Here is a 21,374-nt window from a genome sequence, read left to right as displayed (position 1 = left end):
ATCATATAGTGAGACAGTCAGTCTGCTTTAAATAGATTCAATAAATCATGAAATCCGTTTTTGTGATTCTCATACATTTCCTAATATTTTCTTTAGACCCAATTTTCGAAGCTGAGAACGAGACATGGGTTGAATACCCTGTTAAAAAAACAATAGACACCATCACAGACATTTTGTTGGTTTTATTGGGAATTTTATGGGTTTTAATGGAATATGGCCCAAAACACACTACAGTGTATTGGTCTTTGTTGGTAAAAGCTAATGGTTCCTTTTGGTATTTTAATGGAAACCATTAGAATTTTCTGTAATTGTTTTAATGTTTTTTTCAGCATGGTAATATCACAAGATTTTTTGTTTAGGGTGTGATTTACATACAGCTTATGGTAACTAACTTTAGCTAGTCAACTAATAATATCAACATTTTGTGATTTACTGTTTTCTACATAATATAATAATGTAAAGAACATTATAAATATAGCCTAATCAAAATTAGATTATAAAACCGTAGCGGGATTTCACAGACAGGGTCACATATTACTAGAAAGTGCTTCTCAACTACTGTTTCCTATGAAGTAGCTTGAGCAGTCTGAAAAGTGTATCTTACAACTATTTATGATACGAACCACCATCGTACACTATGCAGAAGCTCTGATTCACTACTGGTGTGAAGGACGCTGATTGATCCAGAGCTCCAAGACTTCATGGACATATAAGGTCCTGGCGTCAAAAGAAGAAAGACCACACAGTCCGTTCTGTAAACAGTATCCCTTGCTCTTTTTCAAACGAGCGTGTCTCCATTCTCAGACACAAAGCATGTAGTTGCATTCCTTTGACACTGCTTTGTGGGCACGCGTGCATTAAGGAGGTCATAGCCATAATTCAAATAACTGAAAATTTTGTTTATTTTACTGGGAATCCCATCATTTAAGAAATTGCATTTGTATGCCTTTAAGGTTCTGGTCATTTAAAAAAACTGCTTTTATATTGGAAGTATGATGAGTTCGAAGATTAGACTGAGATTTTAAAGGATAAAAGTATAATAAAAGTTTGGTTTAGATCACAGTTTAAACACATTAAAAGTACTTGCTGGCAGCAAAACTAAGACCCTGCATTGGAATCCTGAATGCAGCATGTTTTTGTGTGTTTTGTTTGTCCCTATAACAACGGTCCTTACAAAGAAAGATAAAAATTCAGATCTAACTCAATTCCTGCCCATAACCCTCCCATAACCTACACTTAAACTATAAAGAAAGTTTATTATAAATAGAGTACAAGCAACCCAACCCAGGCTTAAGTTTTAGCATGAATCTTAAACCTAAAATCTGACTGCCTGTCAGGAATGTTGACCCAGGTGGGATTCAAAATCAGGTTTAGCAGCTACTGACATTGTTCTGATGCGCAACACGTTTGTTCCTATACTCTGAAATATGAACCGCTGTTATCAGATGTAAGACATAACTGACAGACTGACATCTGATAAAGGATGAGGCAGGGCTGTGTGTTACCAATCATGGCATCACATGCAATAAATGTGTACTTAGTACTGTACTTGACTTAACATCTCATTATTATTGTTAGTCCTAGGATTGTTGAATGTGCGTTCTCTACAAAAATAAATACTTTCCTTTCTTTCTCTTTCCTTCTTCTAATAGGTATTCTGTAAAATTCTTGAAAGTTTGTAGCACATCTTGTAAATCAAGATGCTCAAAACATTGCACATGTGAGTTGAAGGATTTTTCTCATGCCCACAGCTATGGAAAGTTATCGCAAAACTGTGTAGGATGAAGCAATTTTATCTGGGAGACGTTCTTATGTCGTCTCTATCGCTCACACACTGTCAGAGATACACAGAGAAGAAGAATTACACAGTAGTTCATAGCCATATAAGGCTGCCTATGTAACATTTTAATATAAACTGTGTGAGACGCGAAAATCTCAGTGGTGAGATGCATTTTCAGAATGGCCCAATGAAGGTCCTCAGTTTACAGAGAGGTGAAAAGGTGAGGCACATCCAAACAAACAGCCAAGAAATGAAAACTTCTTGACTGGTTTTCATCCAAGTACGATAGGAACATTGCCTAAATGTAAATTAATCCCATTTTCCAAGTTCATCCTCCGACATTATGATTAATAAAATTCCATAAAACTCTCAAAAGTCTTTTAATAAAGCCAATTGCAAATCTGGTACCGACAATGATGGTCATTATTTCTGTTTGTACTGATTATGAATTCTGGTGCTATCTTCCCATCTGTTTACCTCCTAGCTCTGTTCTGCTAGTTTGATGCACATGCACTGGAAGTGTTTCCCTAATATGGCAATAGCGGTCCACCCTCCGATACCACACAGATATTAAACATGTTCCTGTCTCCAATTAACCTATTATAGAATGGAGTCTAAGCTTTTAAACAACCAGTTTCTTTCCCCACCCTCACATATCTCTTCCGTTCTCTTTGCATGTCTCTTTATTCAGCATTCTGCAGTCACTATCTCCCCTCCCTCTGTCATTCTGGTCCAAAGGGGTTGAGCCAGGAGTTTGGAGAGTTTCACAGTGACTGGAAGCCAAAGGCAGAGCAGGACCTCCAATCCGTGCAAGAAACGGTACCATATCCATCCAAAGGATACACAAGAAACCCAAATCACAGGATCAGAGAGGACTGAGGAAACCGTTCTTCCCATAATTGTTTCTTTGGTCCAGGAGATTAGTAAAGAAGACAGATGACGGATTTTAGGGCAGCTTTAAAGTCCCGCTCTGGCCCTAAACCAGGGTCTGAGATCAAGACGAGCACACCGGCAAAGGTTGATTTTAGATCATTGCTCAACAAGAAAGAAAGCGCTTCTCCTAAAGCGCCTGCTGCCACGCCACCCGCCCCCAGCGCACCTGCGGATTTCAAGTCCGTCTTAAACAAGAAGCAGGCACCAGAACCGGAGAAGAATGAGCAGAATTTGTCGAAACCAGGATCCTTACTTCAGAAGGACAAGCAGAGTGGCATCAATGGCATGAATGGAGGTGCGAACGATAAAAAAGCCGTTGTAACAGAGAAAGCAACGACTGAGAAAATAAATAGCAGCACTGACAAAAAGGAGTTTGCTCCTGAGAAACCAAAGCCAGAGATAAAGAAAAATGATGGAGAGATTGAAAAGATTGTCAACAAGAAGGCTGTGAATGGAGAAAAGAAGGATGGCAAAAGTCCACCCATGTTCTCACAGCCTCTCTGTGATGTCAGTGTGGTGGATGGAGAGAGGTTGAGGTTAGAGTGTCAGGTGACCTCTCAGGTGCCGGCTGTCATTACCTGGATGCTCGATGGAAAAGTAGTGAAGCCATCAAAGTTCATTATATTATCCCAGAAAGGTATGAGAAAAGATATACGTATCCTTTCATGCATGTCATAGCTTAGCATCTGTGCTCTCCACATGATGTTTTTGTAAAATTGTTTTAATGGCAGCAACAGGTTTGAAGCATGATTTCGTAAAGCTTGGATGTGACCTGAGGTTGTTTCAACCGTGCCATGAGTGTTATCTCTGCTATTTCACATGAGGTTATTTGATCTACAGAGGGTTTAAGATCTTACTAACCCCTATTCATTGAGATGAGCCCGGTCACAATTAGAAAGTTTGAAAATAGCAATCGAGGATTCCCTCCAAAGTAAATCACGCAGGGATGGGGGGTGTCCCCTAAAGCTTTATCTAGTGAACATTTGCTTCAACAAGCACTATGTTCTTTCGGTTGATTTAATTGGACCATAAATTTAATTAATTAAATTTGTATCATAAATTGTTAATAATGCATTTAATTTTTTTTTAAAGGGGGCTTTATTTGTTGTTGAAGTAACATTTTGGAAACTAGAATTTATGACTACACTAGAAACCTAATAGGGACAATCGAGAGTAGTCTGGGTTTAATACATATTAACTGTACATTGTGAAAAATACTTAATTATACAAGTCAATTCAACATTAATCACATAAATAATTTGATAAATTAAAGTAACTTAAAAATATAAGTTGTCAAATAAAAAGTCAAGCAAACTTGCTGATAAAAGATCCAATGAGCATTTTCCTTGGAAATGTTCTTATTGAAATCAATGAGCAAGCTGACTGTTTTACTTTCATTGCATGTTTGTTTTTTTTGCACTTTTCCATGGTTTTTTTGTGCACTTTTTAAAAGTGAATGTTGATAAGGCTGTCAGTCTTTCAAATGCTATTCCAATAATGAGAAAATGCAGGTTTGCAACATTATGAGACATTTTTTAAAAATGTATCCATTCAAGGTCAATCTGTACACAATATCATTTACACTCTTAAAACGAATGTGTAAAAAAAACAACAAATTAGTGTTGATTCTGGAACAACACACTAAATGCGTTGTCCCAGAATCCACCCATCTCTGTGTTATTATTGAAACAACATAACTTGCGTTATATTTTACAAAATCACACAAAATGACAAATAATGTGTTAAAAGCTTAACGCACAAAGATGTGTAAATCCTTTCTAAGAGTAGTAGATAAAATGTGTAGGAAGTTTAAGTCATGCAGTTCTCAATCAATGTTAACTTGTGTTTGACATCAGGTGACAAATGCTCACTTACAATTGACAAGGCTTTACCAGAGGATGAAGGGCGGTACACGTGTAAAGCAGAGAATGCGGATGGTAAAACAGAGTGTTCTTGTATGGTTACTGTAGATGGTAAGCATTCTTTCTTTTGAACTTCTCATAAAATGATACAATAATGCCATATTCCTCCAAGATTGGGACATTTAAATTCACTGAAAAACAACTGTCTCATCATCTAGATCCTTCAGATCCATCGGCAGATAAGAAGAACAGGAAGAGCTCTTCTGCTACTCCCACTACAGAAAGTGAGTAAATACATCTGTTATGGCCTGTTTACAGCTTGGGCTCTTCTTGCTCTTTGTTTGTAATAAAAACTTAGGGGCGGTGTCCCGGACAGGGCTTATCTGAGTCACAGACTACAATGCATGTTTGAGCTGCCTAATTTATAAACACGTTGCATTGGCATATTTTATTAACATATATCATCAGTGCTGTTGTTTTGTCTCAAGATGCACACCTGTAATGTTTTTGTAAGATTTGCTTGTAAATCTACTTAAATGTCCTATTAAGGCCATGTCCTGGATTAATCTAAACCATGTCAGGGAAACTGCCCCTATATCTTGGTCTAACTTGAGTCTAAGTGCACTAAATCTTTCAAAAACGAATGTTTTAAAGGGATAGTTCACCCAATATTGAAAATTCAAAATTCTTTATTCTAAAAATTATTTATATAAAAGAAGATATTTTGATAAATGATGGTTTGCAAACTGTTGAAGGTCAATGGCTACTGTCAACTTTGTGCTTACATTTATCAAAATATTATGTGTTCAACAGAATACAGAAACTCATACAGGTTTAGTACAACATGAGGGGGAGTAAATGATAACAGCATTTTCATTTTTGAGTGAACTATCCCTTTAATACCATTCCTAGTACTGCTTGAAAAGACCAGCATATGTATGCTGGCATGCTCACTGTAAAAACAATTTTTTAGAAAAGTTTAGAAAAAAAAGTGTAAAATGTACTTAATAAAATCGTTGTTAGAATTTGCACAAACTTTTTTTAAAGTAAAAATGTCCTACTTTAATTTCAAGTACCACTTACATACCAAAATAAAATAAAATCTACTCAGTAATACAATAAACATTTGTTAATAATTAAGTAAATGTCACTTTATTTTAATTTAATTTTATTTTATTTTAATTGTTTAGGTAAAGTCTATTACTTTTATAAACATTGAAGCATTGCTGTCCTTAAAATATTAAATAAAACTGTTGTAGAGTAGAATGTATTTGTTGTTTGTTATTTTCTTTTACATAGTTGTATGGACTTTTACTATGTTACTCTTAGTATTATAAACGGCATTATAACACACAATTTATGACTGACTATAAGTCGGTCATTGAATAAACTTTGATTCTCCACAAAAACAAACACAAAACTGCGTTTTTGACATAAATTGTCAGTACTATGGAGAGATCTTCAATAAAATTTGCTATACAGGATTTATGAACAGTAAGTAAACACTGATCACCGAACAGTCACTCCACAAAATTATAATTTACAATAAAACAACATTAATATAAGAGCTTAAACCTTTATGACATTTTATTAACAAATATTTAAGCAGTTAAATTTCTTATCAGTTCTAATTATGTGAAAAAGCTATATAATCAAAATATTCAGGCATAAGGGATTATGGGCATTTCTTGACTTGAACGCTCTAAAGTTTTTGATTACAATTTACTTTTGTAAATTTTTTTAGTTTTTTATGACTATGGGCCCTATTTTAACGATCTGAAACGCAAGTGCGAAACGCAAAGCGCAAGTGATTTTATGGGCGGATCTTGGGCGCTGTTGCTATTTTCCCGGCGTGAGAAATAACTCTTGCGCCAGGTGAAATCAATAAGGGGTTGGTCTGAAGTAGGTTCATTATTCTAGGTGTGGTTTGGGCGTAACATCAAATAAACCAATCAGAAAGCTATCCAACATTCCCTTTAAACGCAAGTGCGCAAGTTCCATGGCGGGTTGCTATTATTATGATGGATTTATCAGGCCCACACCAGGAGCGGTTCACAGCCGAGGAGATCCACGTTCTTGTAAGAGCAGTCAAAGACAGAGAAGTTGTTTTGTATGGGGATAGGAGAAACCCGCCCAAATCAGCGTAGGTTAAACAGGCGTGAGAGGAAATAGCCACAATTGTCTCATCAGCTGGCATCCCCATCGTTGCGGCAAGCGCTACAATGATGTCAGGAGACGGGGGAATCCCAAGCTTGCCAGCATAAATCGGGCATGCCGTGTAACGGGAGGTGGATCTGCCTCTCCACAGCACCTGACGCCAGCAGAGGACATCGCTGCGTCCACCCTCACCGCTGACAGGGTTTGGGGGCTTTGAAATCGGACCCAAGAAACGCAAGCAAGGTCCAACCCCAAAGTACAATTACAAATCAAGTTCACATACATTAAGGTTTCTTATGAAAATATTTAATTATTATTTACATAAAATAAACATAATACAGCCACACAACAAACTTATGAAAATATTTTAATCGTTATTTGCATGAGAATTTTTTAACGCAGCCACACAATAATTAAAAACTATCACCACAATGCTCACCACTATGATTTCCCTTATCTCATGTGTTAATATTTTTTATTGTAACAATTTATGATTTGCAAAAATAACTGTTGCATCTGTGTAGATTAGATAAGCAAAGTGTGTGCGCGTTGTGTACGCTATACATTATGGTCAAGCATGCACCCTTAAAATAGCATAATGAACCACGCGCATCGCGCCACTGACTTTAGACTAGTTTTTTTTTTGGTCAGTGGCGCAATTGTTTTTTGAAACTGCAAAATAGCACCAGGGATGGTTTGCGCCGCGACACGCCTCCTTTTTTGCGCTGAACCGCCCAGGAAGCGCAAGGTCATTCCCTAGTTTACCGACGTGCGTCTGTGGAGGGAAAAAGCCGCTGTGCGCCGGTGCAAAATACTAATGATACATGCGTCACTGACAAAGTCAATTGCGCTGGGTGCAAGATAGGGCCCTATATTTGCAATGAGTATAAAACAGTTCAATAATACAAGAAATCAACAAATATATAATGAATTAATTGTTTATTTATTATACATTAATATGTATAAATTATGAGGATTTAACCTATTATATTTGACAATACCAAAAAGTTTTCAGTGTACACCTGGTTGCCTTAATTAATTCCACTTAAAAATATTAATTGACTCAAAAATGTTGTATAAAAATGTTTGTGTCAACTAATAATTTTAAGTTGAATTAACTCAACTTGAATTAATATTAAGGCAACCAGGTAACTCTCCTTTTTAAGTTGAACCAACTTGTACAACTTATACAGTGATGAACGTCATTCTTGTTTAAAAATTGCAGAAAGTGTTTTGAACCATAGTGGAAATTCATGAACAAGCTATTTATTTCAGCAGAGAAATAAACACACACAATCTTCTGCATGAGATAACAGTCCAGTTGCAAATTTTGGCACACAGTTATTAAGAAAAAGACATTCAGTCCAGATTCCCTTAAAAAAATATTTGTCATTTGAGAAGTTGACTCCCTAATGGCTGTAGGACAATGATCATTCATCCTCTGGAGGATTTCCATCAATGTGACTGACTGAATTGCTTTTATAGTCCTGCATATTTGTCTGTCCAACACAGAGGTCACACTAGATCCTGACTTTTAATCTGTGTGATCATGGTAGAGTTGAAAATAAACTCAGCCAGCAGTGTTTTGGAACATTAGGACACCAGTTGTACGGAATTTGTTTCTCTTGGATGAGCATAGCAGGCTGTGAGACAACGAGTTGCTCTTTATACACTACAGTTATGAAGTTACGAACAATGTCATAGTGATTTGCACATGAAATGAGACAGGCGGCTAAGTGAACGTCACGTTCTCGTTGTTCTCATGAAAAATCCTCAGGTGTGTCCAAGTGAGGAGATGAAGCATAGAAGGGAAGAAGTAGTAGAGAAGGCCTAAAATGGTAGGTGTGCTGAAACATGCAGATCTGTCTCTCTCTCTGCTTTTCCCTGTTCTCCCACTCTCTGTTTGGACTGTGCTGGAGTATTAGTGGGGTTTACATGTTGCATTGTTTCTTGACGGCGATCAGACCTTAAATAAATAGTGGAGAGAGAGACCCACAGCTTCCTGGATCTTGGAGATCCTATATTTAGCATGCCCATATTAGGGGAATTCCAGCAAACGTTGTCCGCTTAGCAACTCTCCGCACGGGATGCTGATCACGAGCGACAGTCTCCCTAAAATTCATGTCAGTTGTTCTTGTGTCACAAATACAGAATACATAATCTTTTCATTCTAACTCATTCCCTGCCAGCCATTTTTTGAAAAGTTGCACGCCAGCATTTTTGTGATTTTCATAAAAGTTTTACAAAATGCCTTCCAGGAAAATTTTCTTCTGAAAATATTTAAACATACAAATATATCAAATAAAAGAACAGACCCTCTGCTTTCAAACAAACAATAAACAAAACGGAAAATAAACGTTGCATCCAATCTATTTTTTTTCTCTCCTTATAAACTCTTTGGGTTTTATTTTTTAAATACAAATGTTTTAGCAAAAATTTGCTAAATTAGATGTTCTCAAATGTCAAGGTAGTACAATCATGGGCATTTTATTAAGAAGTTAACAAGTGAAACATTATATCACATCATCGAGTGGTGGTCTTTCTGATTTTTGTTGTCCTATTTTTCTGTTTTCCCTTGTTTTTATTAATGTAAAGCTGCTTTGGAACAATTAAACAATTATGAAAAGCAGTATATAAATAAAATTGAATTGAATTTATGGCTGAATTCTCTCAAATACAAAAAATAGCTGCTTTAATGTAATGGGTAGGCAATCAATGTAATACTAGAAAAGATATAATTTATCAAACACATGTATAATTTTGATATCAAATGCATAAGCTTTTAGGTGGTGCAACCCAACAGTCAAAGGGTGCACTTGCTACAAATGGCCCTACACTCTAAAAAAACAAACGGTGCTATATAGCACCAAAACAATTGCTTTGGATCGTAACGATAGAAGAACCATTTTAGTGCCATATAGCACCGGTGAAGAACCAGTGAAGCACCAGTGAAGCACCAGTGAAGCACCAGTGAAGCACCAGTGTAGAACCATATAGGGGCCATATAGCACCACATATGGTTCTACATAGCACTATATGGTTCTACACAGGTGCTTCACTGGTGCTTCACTGGTGCTTCACTGGTTCTTCACCGGTGCTATATGGCACTAAAAATGGTTCTTCTATCGTTACGATCCAAAGCAACTGTTTTGGTGCTATATAGCACCGTTTGTTTTTTAGAGTGTAAGAAATAAAAAAAATTAGATATTTTAATTTTAATAATTATTTTACAATTTTTTAATTTTAATAATTTTAATAATAACAATTTAGCTGATAATTTTACTTTTAAGAAATGCAAGCTGAGGTTGTTTATATTTATATTTTATTATTTATATATTTATAATATATATTGCTTTTAAATTTATAGTTTATAGTTCTCAAATATTAGTTCTATGGTTTAGTTCTATTTTCATCATATAATTTTAAATTCCACCAATAAATAAACAAACAATAAGCATGACACAGGGAGTGCATTAAAACTTATCTGGAAAATTGGTAATTGTAACATGACATTTTTAAAAAATTAAATATGCTGAAATGTTGTTTAATAAACAAAACTTTTAAACACATTCCTGACTCAAATATATGCATTGTATCCATTTTTAAAAGATTTTTTTTAAATATGTTTTAAGGAGATGTTTTATGCAATTATATAACAAAATAATTACTAAAACATTTAATATAACTTTTAGTCCTTTTAGGATATAGTAATAAAATGCCTTTTTAAAGCCCTTCTATGTGTCAGTGTGGTTTTACTTCGGGTACTCCGGTTTCCTCCCAGCTCCCACAGGCCAAAAACATGCAAGTTAGGTGAATTGGAAATACCAAATTTCCCCTTTCCCCAACCTGTGTATGGATTAACTTGTGTGAATCAATTGCGTATGTATTAAATGCTTCTCGCCATGAATATCGCCATGCTGGAATGTGTAAAGAATAAAGAGAGAAAAGCCCTTCTGACAATAAAACATTAAGTTGTAACTATTATCAAACTAAAGTATATGAATAAATTTACATATAAAATATATGATATCATAAGGGATTAATGTTTATTAGTTCTGTTGGATTAATTTTTTCAAACTCTTAAAAAACATGTTTAATGTTTCTTTGAAAGTTACGTTAAAAAAGTAAAAATTCTACTGATTATGCTATATTCATTAATCAGATGTTCTCTTTGATCAATATGTAGATTGTTTTTTAATACATTTTCTGTGTGTTCTGCAGACGAAGCCAGGATAAAGAAGAAACCAGCTCCCGCCAAACAGGGTAAGATTCCTCTCCACTGTCCCTTACATAATCATACTTTACATTATGTAACAACACATAGAGAGAATGTTCATACTATGTGAAATATAAAATGCAGTGAGTCTGGCCCTATACACCATGACAGATTTTATTTACACAGTGACAGATGAAAAACTAAGAACCACCTTGACAAAGTACAGACTCAGTGAACGCCCAAAGGTCATGGGTTCGATACCCAGGAAGCACATAATAATGATTAAAACTTATGCTGTACCTGGCTTGAATCCAGTGTAAATTATCTTTGGGCATCTGCCAAATGTGTAACAAATGTAAAATGACCCACCCTCACTATAGAAACATAACATGTTAACATAATATGTATTTGTATATGTGTAATATGTATTTATTGTTAGTATAACCAGTAATTTTTATGATTCATTAATTTCTTACTTTTTTTAATTATTATGCACATTTTCAAAATTGAAATCTCAACTATCAGATCACTAAATTTGTTCAATTATGAATTCATGCAGGTTCTCCACCTCAGTTTCTACAGTTCCCTGGAGATCAGAAGATCAGAGCAGGAGAGAAAGTGGAGCTCTTATGCAACTTCGGAGGGACGGCACCAATAACCTGCACCTGGCTCAAGTTTAAAAAGCCGGTATGAACGGCGCAAAAAGTGTGAATATAATACAAATAAATGTATACATTTGGTCAGTCCTAGTCTCATCTTTAGCAGAGCCTTACACCACCTTTAACAACAGTGAGCCAGAAAAAATTATTTATACATATAAATATATGGATTTACGTGGATACTACTGTCATATTTTCCCCACTAACCTTCATTAGCATGCCTCTCCTATATCTTCTGTTTAGATCCAGGCAGGAAGTGGGGGCATTTCCATAGAGACCACAGAGACCAGCAGTCAGCTTACAATCACAGCGAGTGATCAAGATCACTGCGGCTGCTACACGCTGGAGCTGCAGAATAAATTTGGCACCAAGCAATCCTCGCTCAACCTCACCGTCGTAGGTATGAAAGTAAAAACAGCAGGATGTGACGTAAATTGAGATGAAATTTGTTTTAAAGTAATGTTCTGTACATACAAGTACATCAAAATTATTTACAAGCCTGTGGTCCCCCTATTCTTTACGGTTTTGCAGATAAACCAGATCCCCCAGCTGGCATTCCTGCAGCCTCTGACATCCGCACATCTTCACTCACCCTCTCCTGGTATGGTCCCACTTATGATGGCGGCAGCATCGTCCAGTCATACAACCTGGAGATGTGGAATTCCATGGAAAACACATGGAGTGATCTTACCTCCTGCAACAGCACCTCCTACCACACCCAAAACCTCCTCCCCGATCGGCAATATAAGTTTCGGGTTCGAGCCGTTAACATGTATGGAATTGGAGAACCAAGTGCAGAATCTGAGCCTATTACCGTCGGAGTGGAGGAAGTAACAGGTGACGAATAATAATGAAACACAGTTTGATCATCATTTATTTATTTATCATAATATGTATATTAAAAATGTTGTCTGTACCAAACATTCATATTCTTCTTCAGAGAAAAAGGAAGAGGAAGTTGAAGCAACTGTGTCTGATGATGGTAGTACAAGCGCTTATTTTGCCCAACATCCCTCTAACAATTACATTACGTCCCGAACTCAAAACTTACATTATCGTCACATGGTCATGTTGATCTCCTGTTCATTTCACAGATGAGGAGAAAGAACCAGAATACAGAGATGTAGAAATTAAGAAAGACTGTAGTGTCAAGGATTTCTATGATATTGAGGACCGCTTGGGAACGTAAGTTAAGTGTTTGTTATGTCCATCATCATTAAAAATAATACTTGACCTGATTTTACAAAGTGAACTTGTCAATAGAACAATTAGTTTTTTTGGAAAAACCATATCCTGACCCCAAAACCTAACCCTAACCATAACTTATCCCTAACATCGGAAGGAGATTTGATAAATGAATGACAATGGTGTAGAAGCACCTAACCCTGGTTGTAAGCCTAAACCTCACATTAGTAGTAAACATCCCTGCTGGAAAAACCAGCATACCAGCAAGACCAGCATATATTGTATTTTGGTGCTGATATGCTGGTGGTGACCAGTACCAAACCACGTTGCACCAGCATGGGAATTATGCTGGTCTATGCTGTTTTTTCAGCAGGGGATATTCTTCCAATTTAATGATTTTGACCTAGGAACATCTTTCAGTTGAAGAAATTAGGAAGGCCTATCATTAATGTTTTTCCTGTCTCATTGCAACCTTGTATCTCTCAAAGGGGTAAATTTGGTCAGGTCTTCAAACTGGTGGAAAAGTCCACCAAAAAGGTCTGGGCCGGGAAGTTCATTAAGGCGTTCTCACAGAAGGAAAAGGAGAACGTGAAGCAGGAGATCGGTATCATGAACAGCCTCCATCACCCTAAACTGGTGCAGTGTGTGGATGCCTTCCAGGGAAAATCTGACATGGTCATGGTCCTGGAGATGTGAGTCCCAAATTCTCATCTACCTACAAGTATAGATGGTTTTATCAGACGCACACATGTTGCCATGGTTACGCACCTGGCGCGCAGTTAACTTCTGGCCTGTGTTTGTTTAACCTTCCGGCTAGTGCTAAACTGACCTCTGGAACAAATACCTTGTCAGATCATTTTGGTTTCCTAAAGATAAGGGGAGCAAGCATGGATCACCACTGTGCCATGGGAGGTTTGGCAGCCTCGCCAGAACACACTTAGCTAACATTGCACAGATTAATTTTAAACAGTAGTGTTAGCTCAGTGTAGTAGTTGATTTGAAGGTAGTTTACTTCTTTTTTATTTAGCTTGTAATCTACTCTAGAAGGACTCCAGGGGCGGCACAGTGGCTCAGGGTAGCACTGTTGCCTCACAGCAAGAAGGTTCCCGGTTCGAGCCCCGGCCTTTCTGTGTGGAGTTTCTGCATGTTCTCCCAGTGTCAGCTTGGGTTTACTCCGGGTACTCCGGTTTCCTCCCACAGGCCAAAAACAGGCAAGTTAGGCAAATTGGAGATACCAAATTGTCCCTCCCCCAACTTGTGTATAAATCAACTTGTCTGAATAAACTTGTGTATAGATTACCTGGTTCTCGCCATGAATATAGCCGTAGATGCTGGCATGGCGTTAAGAAATAAAGGAAGAAGAAGAAGAAGGACTTTGCAGAAGTCTTCGGGAAGTTAAGTTTGGGTCACAAAAGCCGTTTGTTGTCACTAACCATCTATAAAGATGACTTGAAGGGTAAAAGTGGTAATTACTTTACGATACTTTGAGTTGGTTTGCGGTTTAAACACAGTGTCTTTAAACCAGGTAGGTCGTTGGATTGATGTTTTCTAACACCCATTAAAAAATCATTCATCAGTTTAGCTGTTTATAGCAAGAATGGAATGCAAAATCCAGCATCCTGTGATTGGAGAAGTACAAGTCACATGTCCTTATATAGAGAGAAGGAGAGAGAGGATTGCTGGAGAAGAGAGTATGGATGTTCTCTGACTGAGCTTGGCAGCCATGATGGAAAATAGCCGAGATTTAAATCTCCAACTGAAAGAAAATTGTTTAGCACTCAAAGCACAGAAGCAGTCTGTTTAATTGTTCAATGGATAGTGTGCATACCACTCCAACACATTACCAACATCAGCATTGGTCCTGATGATGTCATTGCGGTCCCCACTGGTTGTAGGATCTCAGGTGGCGAGCTGTTTGAGCGAATCGTCGATGAAGATTTCGAACTGACCGAGAGAGAGGTCATCAAGTACATGTTGCAGATCATTGATGGCGTCCAGTTCATCCACAAGCAGGGCATCGTCCACCTGGACCTCAAACCCGAGAACATCATGTGCATCAACAAGACGGGGAGCAAGATCAAGCTCATCGACTTTGGTCTGGCTCGACGGCTCGGTAAACAAGCGTTGACAGCTACAATAAATACTCTCGCAGGTTTGGGTTATCCTTAACATCAGCTGTTTTGTTTATGTTTGCAGAGGATTCTGGTACGTTGAAGGTTTTATTTGGGACTCCTGAGTTTGTTGCTCCAGAGGTGATCAACTATGAGGTTATCAGCTACCCAACAGACATGTGGAGCATTGGGGTCATCTGTTACATTTTGTGAGTGTTTCAACTTCATCTGTACCCTCCAGTTTATCCTCCTTAATTTGTGCTAAAGATAATAAAAAACGGCAAGGACAGGAAACGACTTTTATCGCCTTTGGTTTCTTGGTTTAAAGGCCAGCTCACTTTCTAAACATTCTTCAATTTTGTATGTCAACATAATTTGCGATTCTTGGAAGAGGATTATAAATATTTAAACAGACTTTTTCGTTTATTTGTATATATTGTGAATATACAATAACAGAATGACAGATTATTGCTCAATACTATTGCTCTTTTTTATCCTCAGGGTCAGTGGTCTTTCTCCATTCATGGGAGATAATGACAATGAAACGCTTGCCAATGTAACCTCAGCCACTTGGGATTTTGAGGACGAGGCGTTTGATGAAATTTCAGATCAGGCCAAAGACTTTATTAGTAGTCTACTTAAAAAGGACATGAGGTAAGCAGCATTGTGTTACTTTTGGCTGCTGTGGTAAAGCCACATTGTATAGTTAATGGAGAACTTTAATGGACAAAGTAGTATCGCCTAGCAGTGGCGGGCGGTGACTTCTCTTTCAAGGGGCAGGAATTCAACATGTGTTCGCCTGCTGCACACGTGTCGAAAGGGTTTTTGTTACATACTAGTACACACTAGTACATACTGATGAGTAATAAGTGGATTGTAAGTGTTTGAACCTACAAATGTCTCACCGTAGGGCCAGACTGACCTGTGCGCAGTGTTTAGAGCACTCCTGGCTTAAACAAGATACCAAAAATATGGAGGCTAAACAGCTGTCCAAAGAGAGAATGAAAAAGTACATCCTGAGGCGCCGATGGCAGGTGAGAGACAACTTATACAGTTTTTTTAATAGATTTGGATTTCTTGTTTGTGATCTAAGCAAGTGTGAATCAACTGTGCAGAAAACTGGGAATGCTGTGCGAGCCATCTCCAGGTTCAGCTCTATGGGAATGTTAGGAGGGATAGGCCCGAAGAAAACTTCTCCAACTGATGGTACTGATGTCTGATTGATGCCGATTTCTTTCCATCATTGAATATTGGGCATGGCATGATACTCCATTATCATTTGTGCATTAAATATTAATGCTCATAATAGTTTTTATCCAGATGAATCAACAAATGGCTGTGTGTGTGTTTTAGAAGAGCCTCCGGCACCATTATTTGAATGTTTGGAAGATGAAAATCACACCCCTGTGGCTCCCAGCTTCTCCTCTGTCATTCTGGATGTGGAGGTTGTGGAAGGCAGTGCCGCTCGCTTTGACTGCAAGATTGAGGGTAATGACCTTTGACCTCTGAAAGGCTCTTGAGAGAAAGTTGTTCTGCTCTTGCAGGGTAATGATTGGCAACAAATTGTTTTGTATATACTGATTTGCTGTGATATCTGACCTTGAAGGTTACCCAGACCCTGAGGTCGTGTGGTACAAGGATGACCAACCCATTAAAGAGACGCGTCACTTCCAGATTGACTATGAAGAGGACGGCCACTGCAGCCTGGTGATCTCAGAGGTTTGCCCTGACGATGACGCCAAATACACCTGCAAGGCCGTCAACAGCCTGGGAGAAGCCAGCTGTACCGCTGAACTGATGGTGGAGTTTATGCAGGAGGAGGAGGGGGAAGGTGATGAGGACGAACAGGAGTGAATTTGGGAGCGTGGGCTGCAAGTAAAGGGCGGTTTGAGAAGGAATACCACGGGAACTATGAATCTCTTATAATATTTACACACTTGTGCTGCTTTTCTGCTTACGGACACTGACTGGCATTTTTAAGCTAAACTATTTATGAGTGAAAACCGTTTGCTATAAGCAAAGACATTCCAGCTTGTGCTTTTTTGTCCAGACCATTACCCCAACCGATTTCACAACATGGACCACAAAACTACTCATGACCATCACATACCTTTATAACAACCCACTGATGTTGAGACATTTGGACAAAATTCCATCACATTGATCACATTTTGTTAATATTGTATCATCCATGTCTGTAAATGTTTGTCTGTCAGTATACTTTTTTGTGCACATTTCACATTTTATGTCTGTTCTGCATTGACAAATCACAAAGCACTTAATGCTTTGTACACTAGTCTAGCATGGTGTTTTGATGACAATATGAAGACAATTTAAATATAATGTTGGAGACAGAACTGTATGCTGATACTTTTTATTGATTTTTAATATCTAGAGATTTTATATTTAAACGATAATTAATCCTTTATATATATCTGAATGTAGTTTAAGGGATAGTTCCCAAAAATTAGAATTCTGTCATCATTAACCCATCATGTTGTTTCAAACTTTTATGAGTACTACTTTACCTTGCAAACAACCACCTCGGTTCCTTCTATTATGATAGTTGTATGATGATGCGATCTAACTCCTGTCACTTTGAATGACTTCCTCCTCATGCTGAAATGGGATTTAACATTTGATTTTTACCGTTTTGAAATCCATTCCGCTGATCTCCGGGTCTGGCTCTACCACTTTTAGCATAGCTTAGCAAAATCCATTGAATCTGATAAGACCATTAGCATTGCACTCAAAAATAACCAAAGAGTTTCGATATTTTTCCTATTTAAAACTTGACTCTTCTGTAGTTACATTGTGTACTAAGACCAACGGAAAATTAAAAGTTGCGATTTTCTAGGCCTATATGGTTAGGACTATACTCTCATTGTGGCGCAATAATATTACGCAGTGCCCGAAAATAGTCCCCTGCTATTGGAAGTTACCAATATCATGGAAAATTCGTTTTTTTTTTTTTTTTTTAAAGTGAAGTGTGACTTTAAGGGCGGGGTTTACAGAAGTGCTACTGTGCTATTGGCCTGACAGTCCCAACGCGTCTTGATTTTAGCCTCGCAGCTTCATGAGCTCTGTTTCGCACTTGCCCAATAGTGCAAAAGCGATTTATGGGTGCCGTTAACTGTGTGGTTACCATCATTTAGCAATATATCTTCTCTTGTGTTCAACAGAAGATAGTAAATGATGACAGAATTAAAATTTTGGGGTGAACTATCCCTGTATTGACATACGTATTACAGTTAATTTATAATGAAATTGATCAGCTAGTACCTTTGATTTTCTATGCATTAACATCAATGTTTAACTTGCATACCTGGGTGATTGTCTGTTGTGTCTAAACTTTTAAAGGTTATGCAGTTCACTTTGCCTTTATTTTAGTTAAACCACTTGCATGACAGAGCAACGAAGTGAATTTTGTGAATCTATCTGCAATACAACCATCTTTATAAACCTGTACAGGCTTTATGTGCTTGAGAGTCTCTACGCTGTTCTCTGAAAATGAACTAGTTACAGAATTGAGACTCATCCCTTTTTCCTAACTTTTGAGTTTATCATATTATCAATTTAATTTCCCCTTGCCTCCCAAATTTCTTATAAAAGTAGTATTTTAAAAATTGTGGTCTTAAGTTAAAAACAAAAATGCAGAGAAAAGATGTGTACGACTACTTTAATCTCTGTTAATTCAATGTTTATTTAGGCTTATATTACAGTCAATAATTGGTTATGATTATCTCACTAATGGTCATATAAATAAAGGGTTTCTCCCTCTGTATTATTGTAAAGCGCTTGCTGTTTTTCTCTCTGAATTCCAATTATGAATGTGATAATGATGATGGGTATTTTAATTGGAGGGTTAAATGGCATATAATGGCACAGATTCCCCCCTACCTGCACTCTGAAAAAATGCTGTGTTATTTTCAATATATGCTGGGTTGTTTTAACCTACACTGTCAGAAAAAAGGTTTAAAATTGTACCTTTTCTGTCACTGGGGTGGTACCCTCAAAGGTTCAGTTTTGTACCTTTTATGGGTATACAACACACTGAAATATTGTACCTTTTGGGGTACAATATTATACCTTAAGTTAAGGACCTATTCCGTACCTTTAAAGGTACAGTTAAATGTTTTGTACCACCAACATTTATCTGGTACAAAATTGGTCCTTAAAGGTACACAATAGGTCCTTAAGGTATAATATTGTACCCCAAAAGGTATAATATTTCAATGAGTTGTATACCCATAAAAGGTACAAATCTTAACCTTTGAGGGTACCACCCCAGTGACAGAAAAGGTAAAATTTTAAAACTTTTTTCTGACAGTGTATTGTTTGGTGAAATATAAACATTTTCTGGGTTTATTTCAACCCAGCTGCTGCACTCGTCCCTTTTTGGCCCAACGCTGATTTGAAAATAACCCAGCATTTTTAGAGTATATATAAAATACAGGACAAGTATCTGATTTTTGATAATGATTTAGATTACGGAGCTGTAGAGGTGACATTTGCCCAAAGAAAAATTTATTATTCTTATTCTTTATTTTTACACATGCCACTTCTACAGCTCAATAAGTTTACTCTGGCCTTAATATAGACAATTATCATAAGTCACAATTGCTATTCCTGGGTGTTAATATACATTTTACAGTTAACTAATGCACAAACAGTAGTCAGCCAGGCGGCAGTACGGTAACAGGCAGTGCAAAAAGCGGCAAAATATTCTCTCAAATACTTGCTGGTTCTGTAACTTTTATTTTATTTTTATTAAATCCTTAAAAGGTCAGACACCAACATATCTTGATGTTTTAGTGAAACGGCATACATCTGCCAGATTCTTAAGGTCTTCCAATCAGTTACTTAAAACAATTCCTAGACCTATATTAAAACTGATCATACTCCGAAACTCTGGAATCTATTACCGCCAAACATTAGATCATCCCAGACTATATCTGGTTTTAAATCTTTGCTATTTATCTTTGGTATCTATCATCTGAACCAATCTTTTAAGTCAGGCTTTTAATGCCTGCGTGCGTGAGTTCCTTAAAAAAACTTAACAAAGAATTTTTTTTTTTAATTACAATACTTAAAACCTTAATAATAACTAGAAAATGCATTTCGGGACGAACTGCAAAAGTGTGCTTGCTCTGGTGCCGCCGATTTAGTTTGTGCATCCTCACATTGGAGTCCCAAGTTCATGTACAAAGTTTGGTTTCAATACGTAAAAGCGTTCCTGAGATATAAACTACTTCCTGTTTGGCGGCGTAAAATTTTAGGAAAAAAATTGTTCTTTTGATGTTGTGCATCCTCACATTGGAGACCCAAGTTCATGTACAAAGTTTGGTTTCAATACGTTAAAGCGTTCCTGAGATATAAACTACTTCCTGTTTGGCAGCGTAAAATTTTAGAAAAAAATGGTTCTTTTGATGTTGTGCATCCTCACATTGGAGACCCAAATTCATGTACAAAGTTTGGTTTCAATACGTGAAAGCGTTCCTGAGATATAAACTACTTCCTGTTTGGCGGCGTAAAATTTTAGAAAAAACAAATTTCTTTTGATGTTGTGCATCCTCACATTGGAGAATTAAATTCATGTTCAAAGTTTGGTTCCAATACGTGAAAGCGTTCCTGAGATATAAACTACTTCCTGTTTTGGCGACGTTGACGCACATTTAGTTTGGGCAGTGACGGGCAAACGCTTCCGAAAATCAAAAATCCTTCTAGTAACTTTTGTGAGGCTTGGTCCAAGGATCGTGTACGTCGATTTTCGTGAAGTTTGGACAAAATTTGTGACCTGTGAAACTTTTTTAAGGTTTTGTGTTCTATCCAATATGGCGGAAGAACGACATCGATCTGTGACTTCATCTTCTCAAGCAACTTACACCGGTACTGCCCGAACATTTTAAAGTTTGAACGGTCTCTCTGTGTCAAACGGTCTAGTCGCTAGAGCTGGCCAAAAAAATCTTTTTGCAAGCACACTTAATTATTTAGTAAAAATAATACTATAAACAAAGAATGGATGGGTGTTCCAAGCACTTAAATACCAAAACAGACAACATAAATAAACATGAATAAATTTATCAAAATATTTAAACACGGTAACTAGGTATAGCGGAAGATTTTTCTTTTTCCAGGTGGATCATCAAGACTATTGGTCATCCCAGTTGTCAATCATTCTGATGATATGTTTACGTAAGGCCATCGTACGTGCTCGTCCCTAGGTTTGCTTTCTGCGCATGCGCACTTTCAGGTGTATATGTGTGGTGGGCTACGTTTACCGCCATTTATTGAAGCTCGCATTCTCACTGGTTTTTTTCAAAATGTCTGAGGGTCGCAAGAGAAAAAGTGTTTACGAATTGTATGACAAGAAGAGAAAGGCGTCTGAAGAAAGAAACAAGACCAGAGTGTTTTTGAGAGAATATTTCACACAGGTTGGGCTTACCACTGCTGCCTCAGTCGCGAAGTTTC

General features: G+C 37.3%; 1 protein-coding gene across 1 annotated transcript; it reads left to right on the top strand.

Moving 5' to 3' along the window:
- The first annotated feature begins 2,490 nt into the window (after positions 1 to 2,490).
- Positions 2,491 to 18,661, top strand: mylkb (myosin light chain kinase b). Its single transcript, XM_065240110.2, has 17 exons — positions 2,491 to 3,350; positions 4,570 to 4,686; positions 4,794 to 4,859; positions 10,954 to 10,995; positions 11,508 to 11,635; positions 11,851 to 12,007; positions 12,139 to 12,444; positions 12,548 to 12,589; positions 12,702 to 12,792; positions 13,281 to 13,484; positions 14,688 to 14,905; positions 14,989 to 15,112; positions 15,405 to 15,557; positions 15,814 to 15,937; positions 16,019 to 16,109; positions 16,257 to 16,391; positions 16,510 to 18,661. The coding sequence occupies exons 1-17, from the start codon at positions 2,717 to 2,719 to the stop codon at positions 16,755 to 16,757; spliced, it is 2,880 nt and encodes a 959-aa protein (XP_065096182.1). The 5' UTR covers positions 2,491 to 2,716; the 3' UTR covers positions 16,758 to 18,661.
- The last annotated feature ends 2,713 nt before the right edge of the window (positions 18,662 to 21,374 follow it).

This window comes from Paramisgurnus dabryanus, chromosome 7 (genome assembly GCF_030506205.2).
Source record: "Paramisgurnus dabryanus chromosome 7, PD_genome_1.1, whole genome shotgun sequence".
In the NCBI taxonomy this organism is placed as follows: Eukaryota; Metazoa; Chordata; class Actinopteri; order Cypriniformes; family Cobitidae; genus Paramisgurnus; species Paramisgurnus dabryanus.
The sequence above is the reverse complement of the archived record's forward strand: the minus strand, read 5'-3'. Positions and strand labels throughout refer to the sequence as shown.